The sequence below is a fragment of the Amblyomma mixtum genome, chromosome 7 (genome assembly GCF_055824585.1).
Source record: "Amblyomma mixtum isolate Tamu chromosome 7, ASM5582458v1, whole genome shotgun sequence".
In the NCBI taxonomy this organism is placed as follows: Eukaryota; Metazoa; Arthropoda; class Arachnida; order Ixodida; family Ixodidae; genus Amblyomma; species Amblyomma mixtum.
The window spans coordinates 143,321,313-143,337,996 of record NC_143018.1 but is presented as its reverse complement, the minus strand read 5'-3'; the positions used below and the strand labels follow the sequence as shown (position 1 = coordinate 143,337,996).

General features: G+C 48.7%; 1 protein-coding gene across 1 annotated transcript in view; it reads right to left on the bottom strand.

Annotated features, from left to right (window-relative positions):
- LOC149337759 (multidrug resistance protein mrp-7-like) overlaps nucleotides 1-16,684 on the bottom strand; it is a 157,568-nt gene that overhangs the window by 115,848 nt on the left and 25,036 nt on the right. The window contains exons 6-7 of the mRNA XM_089553505.1: nucleotides 11,173-11,243; nucleotides 371-487 (exon numbers count right to left, since the gene is read on the bottom strand). Coding sequence (XP_089409631.1) covers nucleotides 371-487; nucleotides 11,173-11,243 — 188 coding nt within the window. The remainder of the gene's footprint in view (nucleotides 1-370; nucleotides 488-11,172; nucleotides 11,244-16,684) is intronic.

Sequence of the window (16,684 nt, the reverse complement as noted above, 5' to 3'; positions counted from 1 at the left end):
TTTTCACGTCCCTCAAGCATTATAGCCTGAATGCTTAACAAAGGCGCTTTCTTTCAGACTTTCCTGCTTGATGCCAGCTGAAATAGCAGCGACTGATTGATATTTACTTGGCTCTCTGGCAAGAAAACGATTCATTACTACATATGGCAGGTGCACAAGTGACCTAGTGTCACATGCTACATGAACTGTACATGAACTGTCAGGCAGATATGAGCACCCAAGAGTAGAGACACAGACGAGTGTCGCGCAGGCACTGACATGAAACATGCTACAAGTCGCTGTTTCCCTGGCGTTATCGCCACGGCTTGGCTGGCTGAACCACTCGAGCGGCGCGCTTGAGAGCCACGGGGCGAGCCATGGTGGCGCTCACCCGCGTGTGAGGCAGGCGTCCAGGTACGTCACCAAGTCCTTGCATTTCATGCCCCGCCTGAGCAGTGGGAGTGCGAAGTCCGTGTCCTTGTTACCCCGCGTGAGCTCGCGGAAAAGCCTGCATTCATGGTTGTAGACAAGATGCAGTTAGAGCCAAGAAAATGTTATGATTCCAATTGTGTACCATATAATTAGAACAATTTTGATACCCAACGGACCTCCGTGACAAACTTCGTTTTTTTACATAATCTGGCGCTTCATTCAAGTCCAGATTTTTCGGGCATCTTTGTAATCTTGAAGCACTTGTGGAATACAAAGATATCTTTATTAACATATCGATGAAAATGATCTATCCTTCCGATGCGCAGCAAAATTTTCCGCACGCACTGAGTAGCTAAGGCTGCCAGAAAAAAACGAATGTGGTGCGTTTGTGGCAATTAATAGGAGGACACTATAAATCATAGGAAACATAAGAGGGTTCTCACACAGCTTCCACCCTCGCCAATCGATGGCGTTACACGTCTCACCGGCTGTAATTCATAACATACTACGTCCGCCACTTACGAATGTGGGTGGCGCTGATGAACAATCTCAAGGTCAGGTCACTTGTAAACATAAATATACCCTCTGAAAGCAGAAGATCTGATAGCCGTCGCTGCAGCTCAGAGGTAGAGCGCCGCCCGCGTAATTCGGAGGTCATGGGTTCGGATCCCACCGGCGACATGTGGTTGTTTTTCTTCTGCTTTTCTAATCAATTTTCTTTAAACGATAACCTATTTAGTAATATTTTAAATTAAGCAACACCACAAGATAAATAAATTAATTAAAAAAAAGAAATCCCGCGTGTCCCTTGGTTTCTGTGGCTGCTGGTCACACAGACACACAGACACACAGACACACACACACACACACACACACACACACACACACACACACGCACACACACACGCACACGCACGTGTGTCCGTTTGAATAATTATCCTCCTTATGTAATAACTTTATTACGACCATTTCAGGCCTAATACATATATATATAAGATGCGAAATTGAGGAACGCTTCGTTTATTGGGAGTCGACGTTTCGGACAGAGCCTGTCCTTTTTCAAGACTTGAGTCTTGAAAAAGGACAGGCTCTGTCCGAAACGTCGACTCCCAATAAACGAAGCGTTCCTCAATTTCGCATCTTATTTTAAACTAGCAACCAAGTACGTTTACCTTATTGTGCCATATATATATATATATATATATATATATATATATATATATATATATATATATGTAATTATAGATGGGGAAGTCACATTGAAAAAGTCAGCAGATTTATTCAGCGTTTCGACCAGAGAGTGGTCTTTTTCAAGAATGATCATACAGTCCATGCCCCCGTCTTCTTATAGCAATGAACATGGCACACAGAGGGCTTGAAAAAGAAAAAATAACAGGAAAGAAAAAAAAGATAAAAAATGAAAGAAATCAGAAACAATTCAGAAAAAAATTAAAGTAAAAAGAGGAACACAGTCCAGACACGAAACCCAAATGCCAAGATGGGCCAGCAAAGACGTCGCGTGAAAGAGGCGAAAGAGGGAGGTGGGCCTGGGCGAGCACGGGACGAGTTCGGAAGAGGGGAAAAGAAACGTGGGGGAGGTTAACAAAAGAAGGGAAGTGCCTGCCAATTGTGAGCGTCTGTATCGCTTCTAGCCGCGTCTGTGTGGCCCTGCGCGACTTTAGAAGGTATCACGAGGACGTACAGGTTGCGGCAGCGCGAAGTGTCTCCACACGGTGGCACGTGAGCCCCCCAAAACCAGATGAGGTTCGCATATGGGGACCACATGAAAGGTTCCTCCTTTGCAGGAGTGAAAAAAGAGAATAAATAAAGACAGAAAATGGCACTGCGATGGCCGAAAGAAAGAATAAAATAAACACACACACACGCAGAGGTGACATGAATACACAGAATACACACAAAATTGTGTCACTGTTTCATTTTTTCAAAGGGGATATGTGGGAAACGCATATAAGCCCAAAGATGAAGTTAAAGACAGCGCTAGAATGTTAGAAAGTGTACCAAAAAGAAAAAATTCATCCCAAGGAAAACCGCTTATACTTAACTGAACAGTATTAGAATAAATACAAATGGCACACGAAATAAGAGAGGCGCACAAAAAATACACTTCAAGAGTGTGAAAAAATGTCCTAAGAAACAAAATTTGCCCATACGCAGTGATCAGCAACAACAAAACGATAATAATGCGATGAATACACATGAGAGACGAGCGTCGCAGAATTCCTGCTTGACCACAACAAAAATAATGTCAGTACTTCGACTAGAAATGAGTGTTAGATACAGAACAAATCGTTACGCAACTGTCATCCTAGTGGATTTAGGACACAATATTTTGGATGCAAAACAGTTCACAAGGAAAAGAAAAACAAACAAATAAAACATTGAAGGAAGATTTAGCTGGAAAGGCAGGATATTTTGTCAGGGCTTTCATTAATTCCAGCAGACAAGGTGTTAAATTTAAATATTAGGTATGATTCACAGGCTTCCCTGTCGTAATGTGTCTAGAAGCCAGATTGCAGTATGGTGACCTTGAACCTCCCAAATGGATGGCCTTTTGTCGTTACGTGTCTTGAAAGAGACAGATCTGGCAATGATCGTATATGTCCTATCTGGGTATTTATTCTCAATCGGAAACTCACGGAAAAACAAACAGGTATGAAGGTTGCCTACCCACCAAGTAGAGCGAGCACGGCCTTCGCTAGGCTCTTTCCTAGCCGCGGCGAGGGAGGAGGCGCCTTACTGCAAATGTGACTTCAACACCCCCCCCCCCCTCCCCTTCCTCTTTTAAATGCTCAATCGGCGGTGACAACTACACCTTCCCGGAGTTTTGACAGCGAACGGCTCGCTGTGCTTCGGGAAGGAGTTAAAGGCCTACTTGACCGAAAGTTTACTTCGGCTAATTTTGCACTGGATATAGTGCGCATGTTATGAACAATATTTATATTGAATATTAGGGCTGTGAAGGGTCTAGAATTTTAGTTAGAAGCGTTCAAAAACCTCTGTAGCAGACGACGCAGTCCCCTAGCGGTGTGCTGGACAACTAACAAACCTGACCGGAAATGACGCGCAATTGAGACACCGGTATCGCCGGCTAGCCAGTTTCAGGCGTTTTGAAGTGAGTGCGTGTCGTGCCCCTTGTAAGCTCCTTCTGGCGCGTTTCTGGCTGTTTTCACCGCGAAGCTAGATGGTCTCCGAGAAAAATTAGCTGCTGGCATCATGTCGACGAAGTGCGTGGCCGCGGAAAGGAATACGAGGAATACGAGGAATGCGTCCTTCACCCCCGATCTCGAAAGCTGGTGTCAGCTGTCTGGAGCTCAGGTTTTTATCGTGAATTCCCCTCTGTTCTTCAAAAAAGATAATGGTGGGTGACTGACGCTTCTGCCTCGCGCTAACCCCTTTTGTGGGTTGGGCTTTGTCAATAGACCTGTCCCGGTCTACATCATGCAACAGAGCACGTACGTGTTTCTGGCCCGATCGGCAAAACATGCCACGAACCGAGAGGGTTATAATTCGGAGAAGGCTTCGAGGCGTCTTCTAATCGGGAGAATAAAGAGGGCGGGGGACCGCTCGCACAAGCTAGCTTAGCCGGTTCAGGAGCTAAAGTGGACGGCTTTGCTCATTGAGCAACGCCCTTTTGACGGCACGTTGTTTACACCAGGCAGAAGTCTAAGGAGAGGTCTGCTACTTCTGAAAAGGAATCCACATATGCACGCGTTTATTGCAGTCACAACTCTGCCCAATGCGCAATAATGCCGTCCTGCGCCGAGTGGATCTGCTGCCTCGAAGATTCGCAGGCCGGGCTGAGAATCCTGGAAGGCCACATGAGCGTTACTGAAAACGTCGAATTTCTTACTACCTCACGCCATTCATACTTGAGGTCTATTACAGGAAGCTTTAGCGTTACCATTCAAGGCGCGTCTCCAAGACCTCATAGAACTGAACGCATGTTATTTGAATGATAATATTTTCAAAGGAAGACAACACGTTTTTGATTATGTGTTTTGAATTATTACTCAGTCGATACAGACACACTGCCTACGGTAATTTGCGTGGTGGGCGTATACGGTCGACTGGGTTCCGGCAACCACGTCGTTCTGCCCAGCTGTGTGGTTTGAAAAGATTAGAAAAACTTTCCGCCCCTGCAGTACACGGGCTAGGTAAATGGTTCTAGGTAAATACAGTAACGAACGCAGCGCATAAGATTTTGTTCATTTGAATCGGCATGCATTTCGCAACGCGCAGTCGCTTGCCCGACCGAGGCGCGCAAAGATGAACCAGCCCACCATCGACACCGCATTGATGCCACGGTTATCGAAGAGAAAAACATATATTGTAAGATGGGTACTGGGATGGTTAGAGGTACTGGGCGCCGGCGGTAGACACAGAGACACAGGCCTCGTAGACACAGAGGTCGAGCACCACGAGCACACACACAAAGCGATGGCAATGCCGCTCAACACAACGGTCAGAAGTTCGTCGTCGTCTTCGCTTGAACAGGAACTTCTTCGTCGTTACAACTGCCCCCCGGGGAGGCGAGGAGCCACCCTGGCGACTTACGGCGTAGGTGAGATGGCCGGGTCATAATACGGCTTTAGGCGCTGCACGTGAAAAGTCTCGCGTCCGCGCCGGCGAAGATCAGGAGACGGCATCAGCGGTTCCACCACGTAATTAACAGGCGAGGTGCGTTCCACAACTCGGTAGGGGACGTGAAACTTTGAAAGAAGTTTCGAGGAGAGGCCCGGAGCACTGGATGGAATCCAGAGCCACACGAGGCTACCAGAAGAAAAGTGCGGGGACGTGTGATGGCTGTCGTGGCGGGATTTCCGAAGGTATTGGGCCTCAGTTGTGAGAGAACGGGCGATTTGGCGACACTCTTCTGCGTGTCGTGCAGCTTGCGAAATAGCAGTACACTCAGATGCGTCAGGCTGGTATGGGAGAATGGTATCGAGTGGAGCAGAAGGATGACGGCCGTAAAGAAGATAGAACGGGGAGAAGCCCGTAGTCGACTGCGTTGCGGTGTTGTAGGCGTACGTCACATACGGAAGGACGAGATCCCAATTGGAATGGTCTGATGAGACGTATATAGAGAGCATATCGCCGAGGGTACGGTTAAATCGTTCTGTAAGGCCGTTAGTTTGCGGGTGATAGGCCGAGCTTGTTCGGTGAATGATGTTGCACTGGCGGAGCAAGGCTTTGACAACTTCCGATAAGAAAACGCGGCCTCTGTCACTCAGTAGTTCGCGCGGTGCGCCGTGGCGAAGAATGAACCGTCGCAAAATGAAGGAGGCTACGTCAGACGCTGAGGCGGATGGAAGGGCGGCGGTTTCTGCATACCTCGTCAAGTGGTCGACGGCGACGATAGCCCAACGGTTACCGGCGGCAGTGTAGGGAAGAGGTCCATACAAATCAATGCCTACGCGGTCGAATGGGCGCGGTGGGCAAGGTAGCGGCTGCAACTCGCCTGCAGAACGGTGAGCAGGGGGCTTGCGACGTTGGCAGGGCAGGCATGAGCGGATGTGCTTAAGGATGAAGTTATACATTCCGCGCCAGTAGTAACGCAGCCGGATCCGATTGTATGTTTTGAAGACTCCTGCGTGTCCGCATTGTGGGTCAGCGTGGAAATAGTCACAGACTTGCGAGCGGATATGGCGAGGAACAACTAATAACCACTTGCGACCATCTGCGCTGTAGTTGCGGCGGTAAAGGAGATTGTCACGAATGGCGAAGTGAGGAGCTTGGCGACGGAGAGCGCGTGATGGAGAAGCCGCCGTAGGGTTAGAGAGGAAATCAAGCAGAGACGCAATCCAAGGGTCCATGCGCTGCGCTGAAGGCATGTCGGCGATGTGAAGCAACGGAGGGGAGTCTTCGACTGTTGAGAGGCCGGCGAGCTCAACCGGAAGGGGGCAGCGAGAAAGGGCGTCGGCATCTTGGTGCTTGCGTCCGGTGCGATAAACTACGCGGGCGTCGTATTCCTGCATACGAAGAGCCCATCTTGCGAGGCGGCCGGAGGGGTCTTTCAGGGAGGATAACCAGCAAAGCCCATGGTGGTCCGTCACGACGTAAAATGGACGACCATAGAGATAAGGGCGGAATTTGGTAAGAGCCCAAACGATAGCCAAACACTCTTTTTCCGTTACTGAGTAATTGGACTCTGCCTTCGTCAGGGTGCGGCTTGCATAGGCGACAACGTACTCAGCAAAGCCAGGTTTGCGCTGCGCGAGTACAGCCCCGAGACCAACACCACTGGCGTCGGTGTGGACCTCGGTAGGGGCCGTCGGGTCAAAATGGCGCAGGATAGGTGGTACGTTGAGGATGCGGCGTAAGGTACAAAACGCGTTGTCGCATGCGGGTGTCCAATGTGAAAAGTCGGAGCTGCTGGATAGGAGCTGTGTTAAAGGGGCAGCAATCGATGCAAAGTTTCGAATAAATCTTCGAAAGTAGGAACATAGGCCAAGGAAGCTGCGCAGTTCTTTGAAAGATGTAGGCTTGGGAAAAGCAGCGACCGCACGAAGTTTGGCTGGATCAGGAGAAACGCCTTCCTTGGAGACAACGTGCCCTAAGATTGTGAGTTTACGAGCGGCAAAACGGCATTTCTTCAAGTTTAGCTGCAAACCGGCGTCAGAAAGGCAGGTCAAGACGTGCCTCAGGCGATGGAGGTGGGTGTCAAAATCCGCAGAAAAGACGACGATGTCGTCGAGGTAGCAGAGGCATACCTTCCATTTTAATCCCCGCAAAATGGTGTGAATCATCCTCTCAAATGTTGCAGGCGCATTACAAAGGCCGAATGGCATAACTGTAAATTCGTGTAAGCCGTCGGGGGTTACAAAAACGGTTTTGGGGCGATCGGCCGCTTCCATGGGGACCTGCCAATATCCGGAACGAAGATCGAGGGAAGAAAATAGTTCGGCCCCTTGCAAACAGTCCAAAGCGTCATCGATGCGCGGAAGAGGGTAGACATCCTTCCGCGTAATCTTATTAAGGCGGCGGTAGTCGACACAAAATCGGATGGAGCCGTCTTTCTTCTTGACCAGCACAACAGGCGAAGCCCAAGGGCTACTGGAGGGCCGGATCACGCCGTCTTGGAGCATTTTATCAACTTGCTCTTCGATAGCATGGCGTTCGGTGGCAGATACACGATAGGGGCGCTGCCGCACTGGTGCGTGGTTGCCGGTATCGACACGATGGGTGACCGTTGAAGTTTGGCGCAAGGAACTCCGATGACAGTCGAAGAAGGTGCGGAACTGGTGAAGGAGGTTAAGAAGCTGTGTCCGTTGCGGGGAAGGAAGATCGGTGTCGATAGAGCGAAGGAAGAGGTCTGTAGCGGAGGAATCAGGCGCAGAAGATGGAGGGCTGAGCGCAGTCATGGCTAGATGAGGCGAATCGGCGGGGTCCTCGCAGTTGAGAATGGACGCAATAGATTGTACACTGCCGAGACATTCGCCATGGCGCAAAGCAGTAGGGAAGGAAAACGGGTTAGAGACCCATAGCACGGAGAGGCCAGCAGAAATAGTGAGCACAGCGTAGGGCAGCGGGAGGGACTTGCGGCGCAGGAAAGTGCAGGCCGGCGTGAAGAGAACAACGTCATCACACACAGAGTCACAAGAGATGCTTACAAGCGCAGCGGAGCTGGGAGGAAGGACGACGTCTTCGGTGACGACGGCTTTAGCGCACGGAACAGAAGGAGCAGCGTCTGGCGAGACATTAGGCAAAGCAGAGAACCCAACTTCTGCGCGAGCGCAGTCGATGACAGCTTCGTGACGCGACAGGAAATCCCACCCTAAAATTAAAGAACTCGCTGTAGTATAGTGTGTCCTGGATTCGAACTCGAGCGGTGCATGCTGCTAACGGCGTAATCGGCTGTGCGCTGGCCGTGCGCAGTGTGAGTCCCGAAACTGGCGTCTTAACTTTCTTTAAAGAAATACATAACTTTTCGTCCATTACCGAAATCGCTGCACCAGTGTCGATCAGAGCCATCACAGACACGCCCTCAACAAAAACATCAATAAGGTTCGCAGGTGATCGATGAGGTCTTCGAAATTTCGACGGGGGCGCAGTTCTTGCCTCCGGAACTGCGGCGCCTAGTTTTCTTGCTGAGGAGAATTAGGGCGACGTCGCATGGGGGAGATAGAGCGGCGTCGTGGCGAAGGGGAGCGGCGGCTGGAGAGGGCTGAACGATCACGGGAGAAAGGACGACTTGGCGTTTGGTCGACAGCCTCAGAATATTGACGGGTTGGAGGCCAGTACCCCGAAGACTGCGAGCGTGGTGCTGGCGCTTGTAGATGGCGACGGCAGTAGCGCGCGACGTGGTCAGGCACTCCGCAAGTGTAGCATACAGGACGGTTGTCACTCGTGCGCCACGGATTGCTTGCTCTTCGAGCTGGTCGCAGGGCAGGTGAAGACGCTTGCACAGGCACGTACATTGTAGGATAGGACGACGGCGGAGGCTGTACTAGAACGTCGGCGGAAGTCCGAGGACCGGCTACAGGTCTTGGGGCGACGTCGGCGCAAGGCATGGGACTGGTGACAGACCTTGGAGCAGCATCAGCGTAAATCAAGGGTGCGGCGACAGGTGGCGGAGGGTGGAAGGTTGGAAGCGCCTCAGTAACCTGGTCTTGTATGGCCTGTCGAAGAGCCGGGGCCAAATAAGGCGGCGCCTGTTGAGGGCTAGGCAGAAGAGAAAGTTGCCGAGATACCTCTTCACGGACGAAATCTTTGATTTGCTGCAGCATAGAGGTGTTGTCAGCTGCAGGCGCCAGTCCAGAAAGCGATTCAACCTGGGCTTGATGTTGCCGCGTCAATAACCGCTGTTTGCGCAGCTCCTCGAAGCTCTGGCAGAGCGTGAACACATCCTTAACGGTGCGCAAGTCGCGGGATAATAGCATCTGAAAGGCATTATCGTCGATACCTTTCAAGATGTGTTTTATCTTGTCGGCTTCGGACATGTTTGCATTGACACGTTTGCATAAGTCAATGACTTCTTCTATATAGCTGGTGAAGCTCTCGCCGACGTGCTGCGAGCGTTCACGCAAACGCTGTTCAGCCCGAAGTTTCCGGATAGTGGGGCGACCAAAGACTCCGGCAAGCTTCGTTTTGAAGGCCGCCCATGTTCGGATGTCTCCCTCATGGTTCCGATACCAGAGGTTAGCGACCCCCGTTAGATAAATAATTACGTTGTTCAGCTTCGTATCGTCCTCCCATCTATTGTACAGGCTCACCCGTTCGTATGACGCGAGCCAGTCTTCCACGCCATTCTCATCGGCTCCGCTGAAGATTGCCGGATCTCGCTGGCGAAGGGAGCCGGCGCAGATGAGAGCTGGTCCCGTTTGCACAGATTGGTTTTGCGTGTCTTCTGGCATTTCAAGCGTGGGAAGAGTGCGGTTACGCAGCTCCACGATGGAGATTTCTACCCAGCACCTCCACCAAATGTAAGATGGGTACTGGGATGGTTAGAGGTACTGGGCGCCGGCGGTAGACACAGAGACACAGGCCTCGTAGACACAGAGGTCGAGTACCACGAGCACACACACAAAGCGATGGCAATGCCGCTCAACACAACGGTCAGAAGTTCGTCGTCGTCTTCGCTTGAACAGGAATTTCTTCGTCGTTACAATATTTATTTGGCAGCACAAATTTTGCTTCTAGCATATTCTTTCGCTGAACGCAAAGCTTAATTTTGTTGAGCTCTCTTTTTAGACGTCCAGCTGTTTTTATTGATTTACCTCGCGTTCACAGCACCTGTTCCAAATTTCTTTGCACAGGCAGGAATACCTTTCGACGGGGGAGAAAAATGAGAAGAAAAAGGAGAAGGCAGGTCATTTTTTTTTTATCAAGACCACAACCATATTGCACGCACAGCAGAGCGCACATGTGCTGTTGGCACGCGCGTGCCCGCTCAAAAAAGCCGACTTGATAACAGAAGCACTTCAACTTGGCCTCCATTTGAATATGCTTTCGTCCGCTATGTCCAAACTTTGCACAAGCTGGAATCAAATACTGCCAGGCAAAAAACGCTCACTAGCATAGCGGCGCGATCAGCTTCGCTGAGGTTGAGCCAGGAGATTTATACTCTACTACAGCAAATAAAACACGTTTAAAACTTTTGCTAGGGCGTTTCATCCGCTTTAAGATGTGTGTTTTCACATATAACCAGTATTTATCGCACAAAGTGCTTCACGCGCTACCGGTACCAGCGCTTTGCTCGAACCGCAACGAGCAGACGCTCCGAACCTGTCCGGACTCTAGTCTCAAACATGCGTCACTTCCGGCGGGCGGCAATGGCGCCCGTTTTTCCAGTTTCGGTATTGAAAACTCCGAATTCTTGCGTGCCTTTGGCACCGTAACTGCTTGAAACTGGAGCGTAATGTTTTGTGGGTAGCATAATAGGGGGGTGTACGAGTACTATGAAAAAACAACCTTTTTACGGTTTGAAAAATTTCGGTCAAGTTGGCCTTTAACTAGGCCCGAAAACGGCCACTGCACAGTTGTGACAAAACTTTGAAGTCCAGCACTCATCTTGGCTCATTTACACTGGGATCTCACGCAGAATGCGCGGACTTCTTAACCAGGGGTGCAGACAAGAGGTAATCGCGTTTAGGAAAGATTGCGAATGATGTCTATGCCACACATCATGTCCTAAACCGAAACCCATTAGATACATAACTTTTGTAAAGGCTGTACGTAAACTAAAAGCTACTAGTGTTGAAAAGACAGAAGTCTTGCCCAAACGCCAAGACACGCACTCACGGGAACAGAACGGCGGCACTGATCTTTCCAAACGGAGACATGTCGTCCTCATTCTTTGGACCCAGCGGCACCTGAAACAGTTTCACGTGAGAACTTGAGACAGAGCTTATACCTCTTGCTTTCCAAGAGATTTTGGCGGTTGATCTTCTTAGCAACGACCGGGTGTCATGGTGTTGTTACTTAAGTAAGTTTATTTCGATTATCCTTTTCGTTAGTGGTTATATTCTGCGCTGTTTACTTGACACTCAAACAACAGCGTGTTGATTGCCCCTAGTTCTTGCAGACAAGACATGTAACAACGCACCCCCCCCCCCTCCACACACTTCAACCCTGGCAGCACGCTCGAACAAAGACCAAAGAAAAATTCTGGCAAGTTGTGCGACCGTAGCTTTGGATTCTTTGCAGAGACATCCCTACTGCGTGGTGTGAAAAGCCACATTATTTAGAAGAATGAGGCCTTTGCCCCTTTGAGAAACATGAAACTCTATAGGCTGCAAACCTGACGGCCCAATTTTGCAGAGAATGCCTTGTCTGCGTTGTAAGCATGTAATAGCACAATGTACGATGATAGTCTGTTTTGTATTTCCAAACTGCAAGTAAAGAAAGAAACGCTGCTGTTTTCGTGGCACAATGTTTGTAAATATTAGGAACGTTAATTATAAGTCTGTTCTTTCTACGGCCAATTTACGCCTCCAGGGGCAGAGAAAACGCAAAAGGAAGATATACCCATTTCATAGACATATACGCCTTGCAGATGATAGCTTTCGCACAAAATATACCATTTGAAAAATATGGCCCCTTCTTTCTTCAGCCGCTATCATCATGATCAAAATTAGAAGAAGCTCCATATACAGGGTATCCAGGCTAACTTTAAGCCAAGGGTTAAAAATTTGATAATTGAGGTAGGCCAGGGAAACCACTTACATACATCTACGAACCGGCTTGCGCATCAGCGCGACGGTGCAAGTTGCAGTCACACCTGCAGGCTGCTTTCAGAGGCCCGTGTGCTGTGCGATGTCAGTGCACGTTAAAGAACCCCAGGTGGTCGAAATTTCCGGAGCCCTTCACTACGGCGTCTCTCATAGCCTCAGTCGCTTTGGGACGTTAAACCCCAATAAACCAACCAACTTTCCGCAAGCGTCGCAACCTCCATCGATATATCGGCCTGCCGGAGCAATGCGGTGGTCGCGCCTTGCCAGCAGCTGATTTCGTTCACTCAAGCCACGGTTGAGAGCAGCACAATCATGGCGCACGAATGCGGAAGTCACGGGATTTTTTTTGTATTTCGCGGGCTTTCTTTGGAGCTCGGAAAAAAGATACACGTGAGGCTTTCTTTATCGCAAATAAATAGAACGGGAGTTTCCTAAGATGCTCTCCAACATCGCTGTTCACAACTGCTGTCTAAAGTCAATATTTACGCATTTAGAAAGAATTGTCTTGATGGCTAATTAACTCATTGCAAAACAAAAAAATTGCCTATGATGCGCAAGCCGGTTGGTAGCTGAATGCAAGTGGTTTCCCTGGCCTACGTAAAAAAATTGGCGGGGGCATAGCTTTGCTGCCAGTGGACTCGCGGTGATGACGTCACTGGATCATGTGATCTTTCTAGACCAATAATTTAACTGCCACCTCTTAGGGCAGACAGCTTCCTCGCAGTCCAGTGGGCAAGGTGCCGCCTGCAACGGTGGCCAATTTGTAATGACGTCACAACATCACGTAACCTTTCTCGACAAAAAACAAAAAAAAACAAAATTTCTCTCGGAGATCGGCGGCCATTTGGTGCGGCTACAACTTTGATGCTATCAGACTAAAAAAGTTAAGATATCTCATCGATCTGCACGTCTGGGCTGAGTGCTTCTACTTCGGTAAGGGGATGAAGTTGTGATGATTGGATAGCATTGAGAAGATAACATCGTGCCTCTCACGGTCGTCGCACTGCCTTTTTTATTATCTTACATGTGCGGAAGATAGCATGAAGTTTTCAAACTTTATTCGAAAAATGTTTCAGCCCAGATGGAAGACTTTAACGGCGTCTAAAATATGACAAGGTAAGTTGCTGGGCGAGTTGGTTCCGATATTCCATGAATACAGCGCAACGAACGGGACAAGAAGAAGGACACAGGCAGAAGGGAAGGTCTAACACAGGGGAAGGTCTAAAATATCTAGCATGTGTTCCTTTTTACACTGCCAGCCCCATTCATGTTTCACGTTCGCATGTTATACAGGGTGTCCAGGCTCACTTTAGCCAAAGGTTAAGGAATAAGATATTATTGCGAAAGCAATACTACGCTCACTAAAGGCCTTTCGCGTAGCGGAGGCCGGTAGCCACGTTTTACCTTTAGAATGACCTCTGACGTAGCAACCGTCACGGTGGACACCTGAACCGCACAAGAAGGGAGGCAGTGAGATTGAATGCTTTGAAGTTCGTTTTTAAGTGTTAAATTAAAATAGTTTTTCGCTTTTTGCTTGCTGTTTCTAAACCCATCTCTTTGAGCTTGCCTATATGTCGTAAAGGCTGCCTTCCTCCACTCTGGGAGGAATTACATCAACTCTCTTTGGAGTGGCTTGCTAGCTAGTCGTGCCCCGGCTGATGTACTAACCTATTTTATCTGTTATATAACCACGTTGCTACACTTCGACATTCCCGTGCTTATTGGGCGCGGAGAGGACGCACGGCAGCGGACGTTCACCATGCGTCTTTTCTTTGTGGCGCAGGCTTTGCTGCTTTCGGGCAATGCATCAGCGTGGCTTCACATCACGCCTACCACACCCTTGTCAGGCTTCAGCGGGACGCAAGCTGGGAACCATTCTCTTATCAGCGACGACACAGTTACAATTCATAATCAAAGCTGGAATACGTCATCAGGATGGCAGACGTCATCAGGATCGACGCCTATAAAGACTGCATCGACAGCAAACATCGTCAGTGGGCGCGGAGAGGACGCACGGCAGCGGACGTTCACCATGCGTCTTTTCTTTGTGGCGCAGGCTTTGCTGCTTTCGGGCAATGCATCAGCGTGGCTTCACATCACGCCTACCACACCCTTGTCAGGCTTCAGCGGGACGCAAGCTGGGAACCATTCTCTTATCAGCGACGACACAGTTACAATTCATAATCAAAGCTGGAATACGTCATCAGGATGGCAGACGTCATCAGGATCGACGCCTATAAAGACTGCATCGACAGCAAACATCGTCAGTGGGCACGGAGAGGACGCACGGCAGCGGACGTTCACCATGCGTCTTTTCTTTGTGGCGCAGGCTTTGCTGCTTTCGGGCAATGCATCAGCGTGGCTTCACATCACGCCTACCACACCCTTGTCAGGCTTCAGCGGGACGCAAGCTGGGAACCATTCTCTTATCAGCGACGACACAGTTACAATTCATAATCAAAGCTGGAATACGTCATCAGGATGGCAGACGTCATCAGGATCGACGCCTATAAAGACTGCATCGACAGCAAACATCGTCAGTGGGCGCGGAGAGGACGCACGGCAGCGGACGTTCACCATGCGTCTTTTCTTTGTGGCGCAGGTTAGTTATTGCTCTTCCTTACGTAGTGACGATAGATTTCTTGTAGTCCTCCCGTGCCCACGCATTTGTTTGAATATTGCCTACAACTGTTTCTGTTCCTGCATGCTGGTGTTGTGCGGGGATATCGAGGTAAACCCTGGTCCCCCACTGGAGGAAACTTATCTCAGAATTATTGATGGGCAACAGGCCATTAGGGCTGACATTGCAGACATCAAAGCATGCCTTGAACGCACTGAAGAAATCGTGTCTGGTTTTGGTAGGCGTCTGATTAACCTTGAAGTAAGCATCAATGAGTTGCAATCAAATGGGGCGGGGACGGAGCAACTAAACGCTTTCACAGCTAATGTTAGAGATATCCTGAGGAACCAGCACGAAATATTTCCCAATTTTGAAGACCGTGATCGTAAATCTAACCTTGTTGTTTTTGGGATTTCAGAGCTCGAAAACGAATCTGAACTTGAATTGCGTAATGCAATAATCAACGATGTTTTCAAGCATAGATTGGGAGTGACCTGTTCTTCTATTGCAAAAATTCAAAGACTAGGAAAGGGTTCGTTGGCAAGGCCGGTTATTTTAAGTTTTCACAACTATGCAGACAAACAAGAAGTTTTGCGAAATGCTTGGAAGCTGAAAGGAACTGGAATAAGTTTGCAGAATGATTACACCGCTGACACACAGCGCAAACGCAAGCAGCTGTGGGAAAGCGCTAGAGCAGATAAGGCAGCCGGGAAAAAGGTGTCACTGAAACACGATAAGCTCCGAATTGATGGCAAAGTTTACACGTGGGATGAAAAGACAGGCTCTCGCCGTTTGGTTCCTGATTTGTGCAGTGCGCTTTCCCAAAGCTAGCAACGAAAGTCACACCAGCTCCGTCTGATTTCTCTGAATGCTAGAAGTATAGTTAATAAGGTGAATGAACTTGAACACGTGTTATTGCAGTATGATCCGCACATCTGCGTGCTAACTGAAACCTGGTTGCACGATATGATTAGAGATGATGAGATTATACCACCAGGATATAAAATGCAAAGAAGAGATAGGGCTTCCCGTGGTGGGGGAGTAGCGATCATTCTAAAAAACAGTATCGATGTCTTTGAAATCGACCAGTTGGAAGACCATGAAAGTTTGTGTTTGAAGGTTTCTATTTGGGGGAACACGTTTGTTCTTTGTGCAGTTTATCGTGCGCCGGACTCGGATGATTTGTTTTTGTGCAAGCTATACGATTATTTGCTGAAATTTCGTGGTAAGAATATAATTATTACCGGTGACTTTAATTTGCCGTCTGTTAACTGGAATGACTTGAACTATGGCCTCTCTTCGTCTAATGATTTCATTTTAGATATGATGTTCTCGCTCAATCTTGAACAGATTGTGAATGACTGTACACGGGGATCAGCGATCTTGGACCTGTTGTTTGTGAGCGAGTCGTTCAGTAATGGCACTGTTCACGTAGAGCGCGGCATCTCCGACCACAAATTAATATGCTTTTGCGGGAAAATCACTGGTGATAAGACCGAAAAAACCGTTAAAGTGATCAGCTTCAGAGATTTTAGCAGAGCTGATGATGTCGCGATTCTTGATTATTTGGAATGTCACCTTAGCTCTGTTACCAGTGATGTTGAGGGTTGTTGGGCACAATTCTGCAATGCAGTTATGTTTTGTATTGACAAATTTGTTCCGCTCAAGAAAGTCGTTAAACGCAGTGAAAATCCTTGGATTAATCGAGAGATAATTCATGTTAAACGGAAACTTAAAAGACTTAGGAAACAGCACAGGACAGGAACTCCACTGTTTGAGTCATTAAAAAGCAAGATGACAGACAAAGTAAGAGAAGCCAGAAATAGCTTTTTCAAAAACAGGCTTGAAGAGTTCATGAGGTCGGACCCATCAAAGTTCTGGCGCCATTTGAATCCTTCCAGGCACGAAATCACGAAGATAAAAATTGACGAGGTGACTATAACAGACGCTAATGAGATTG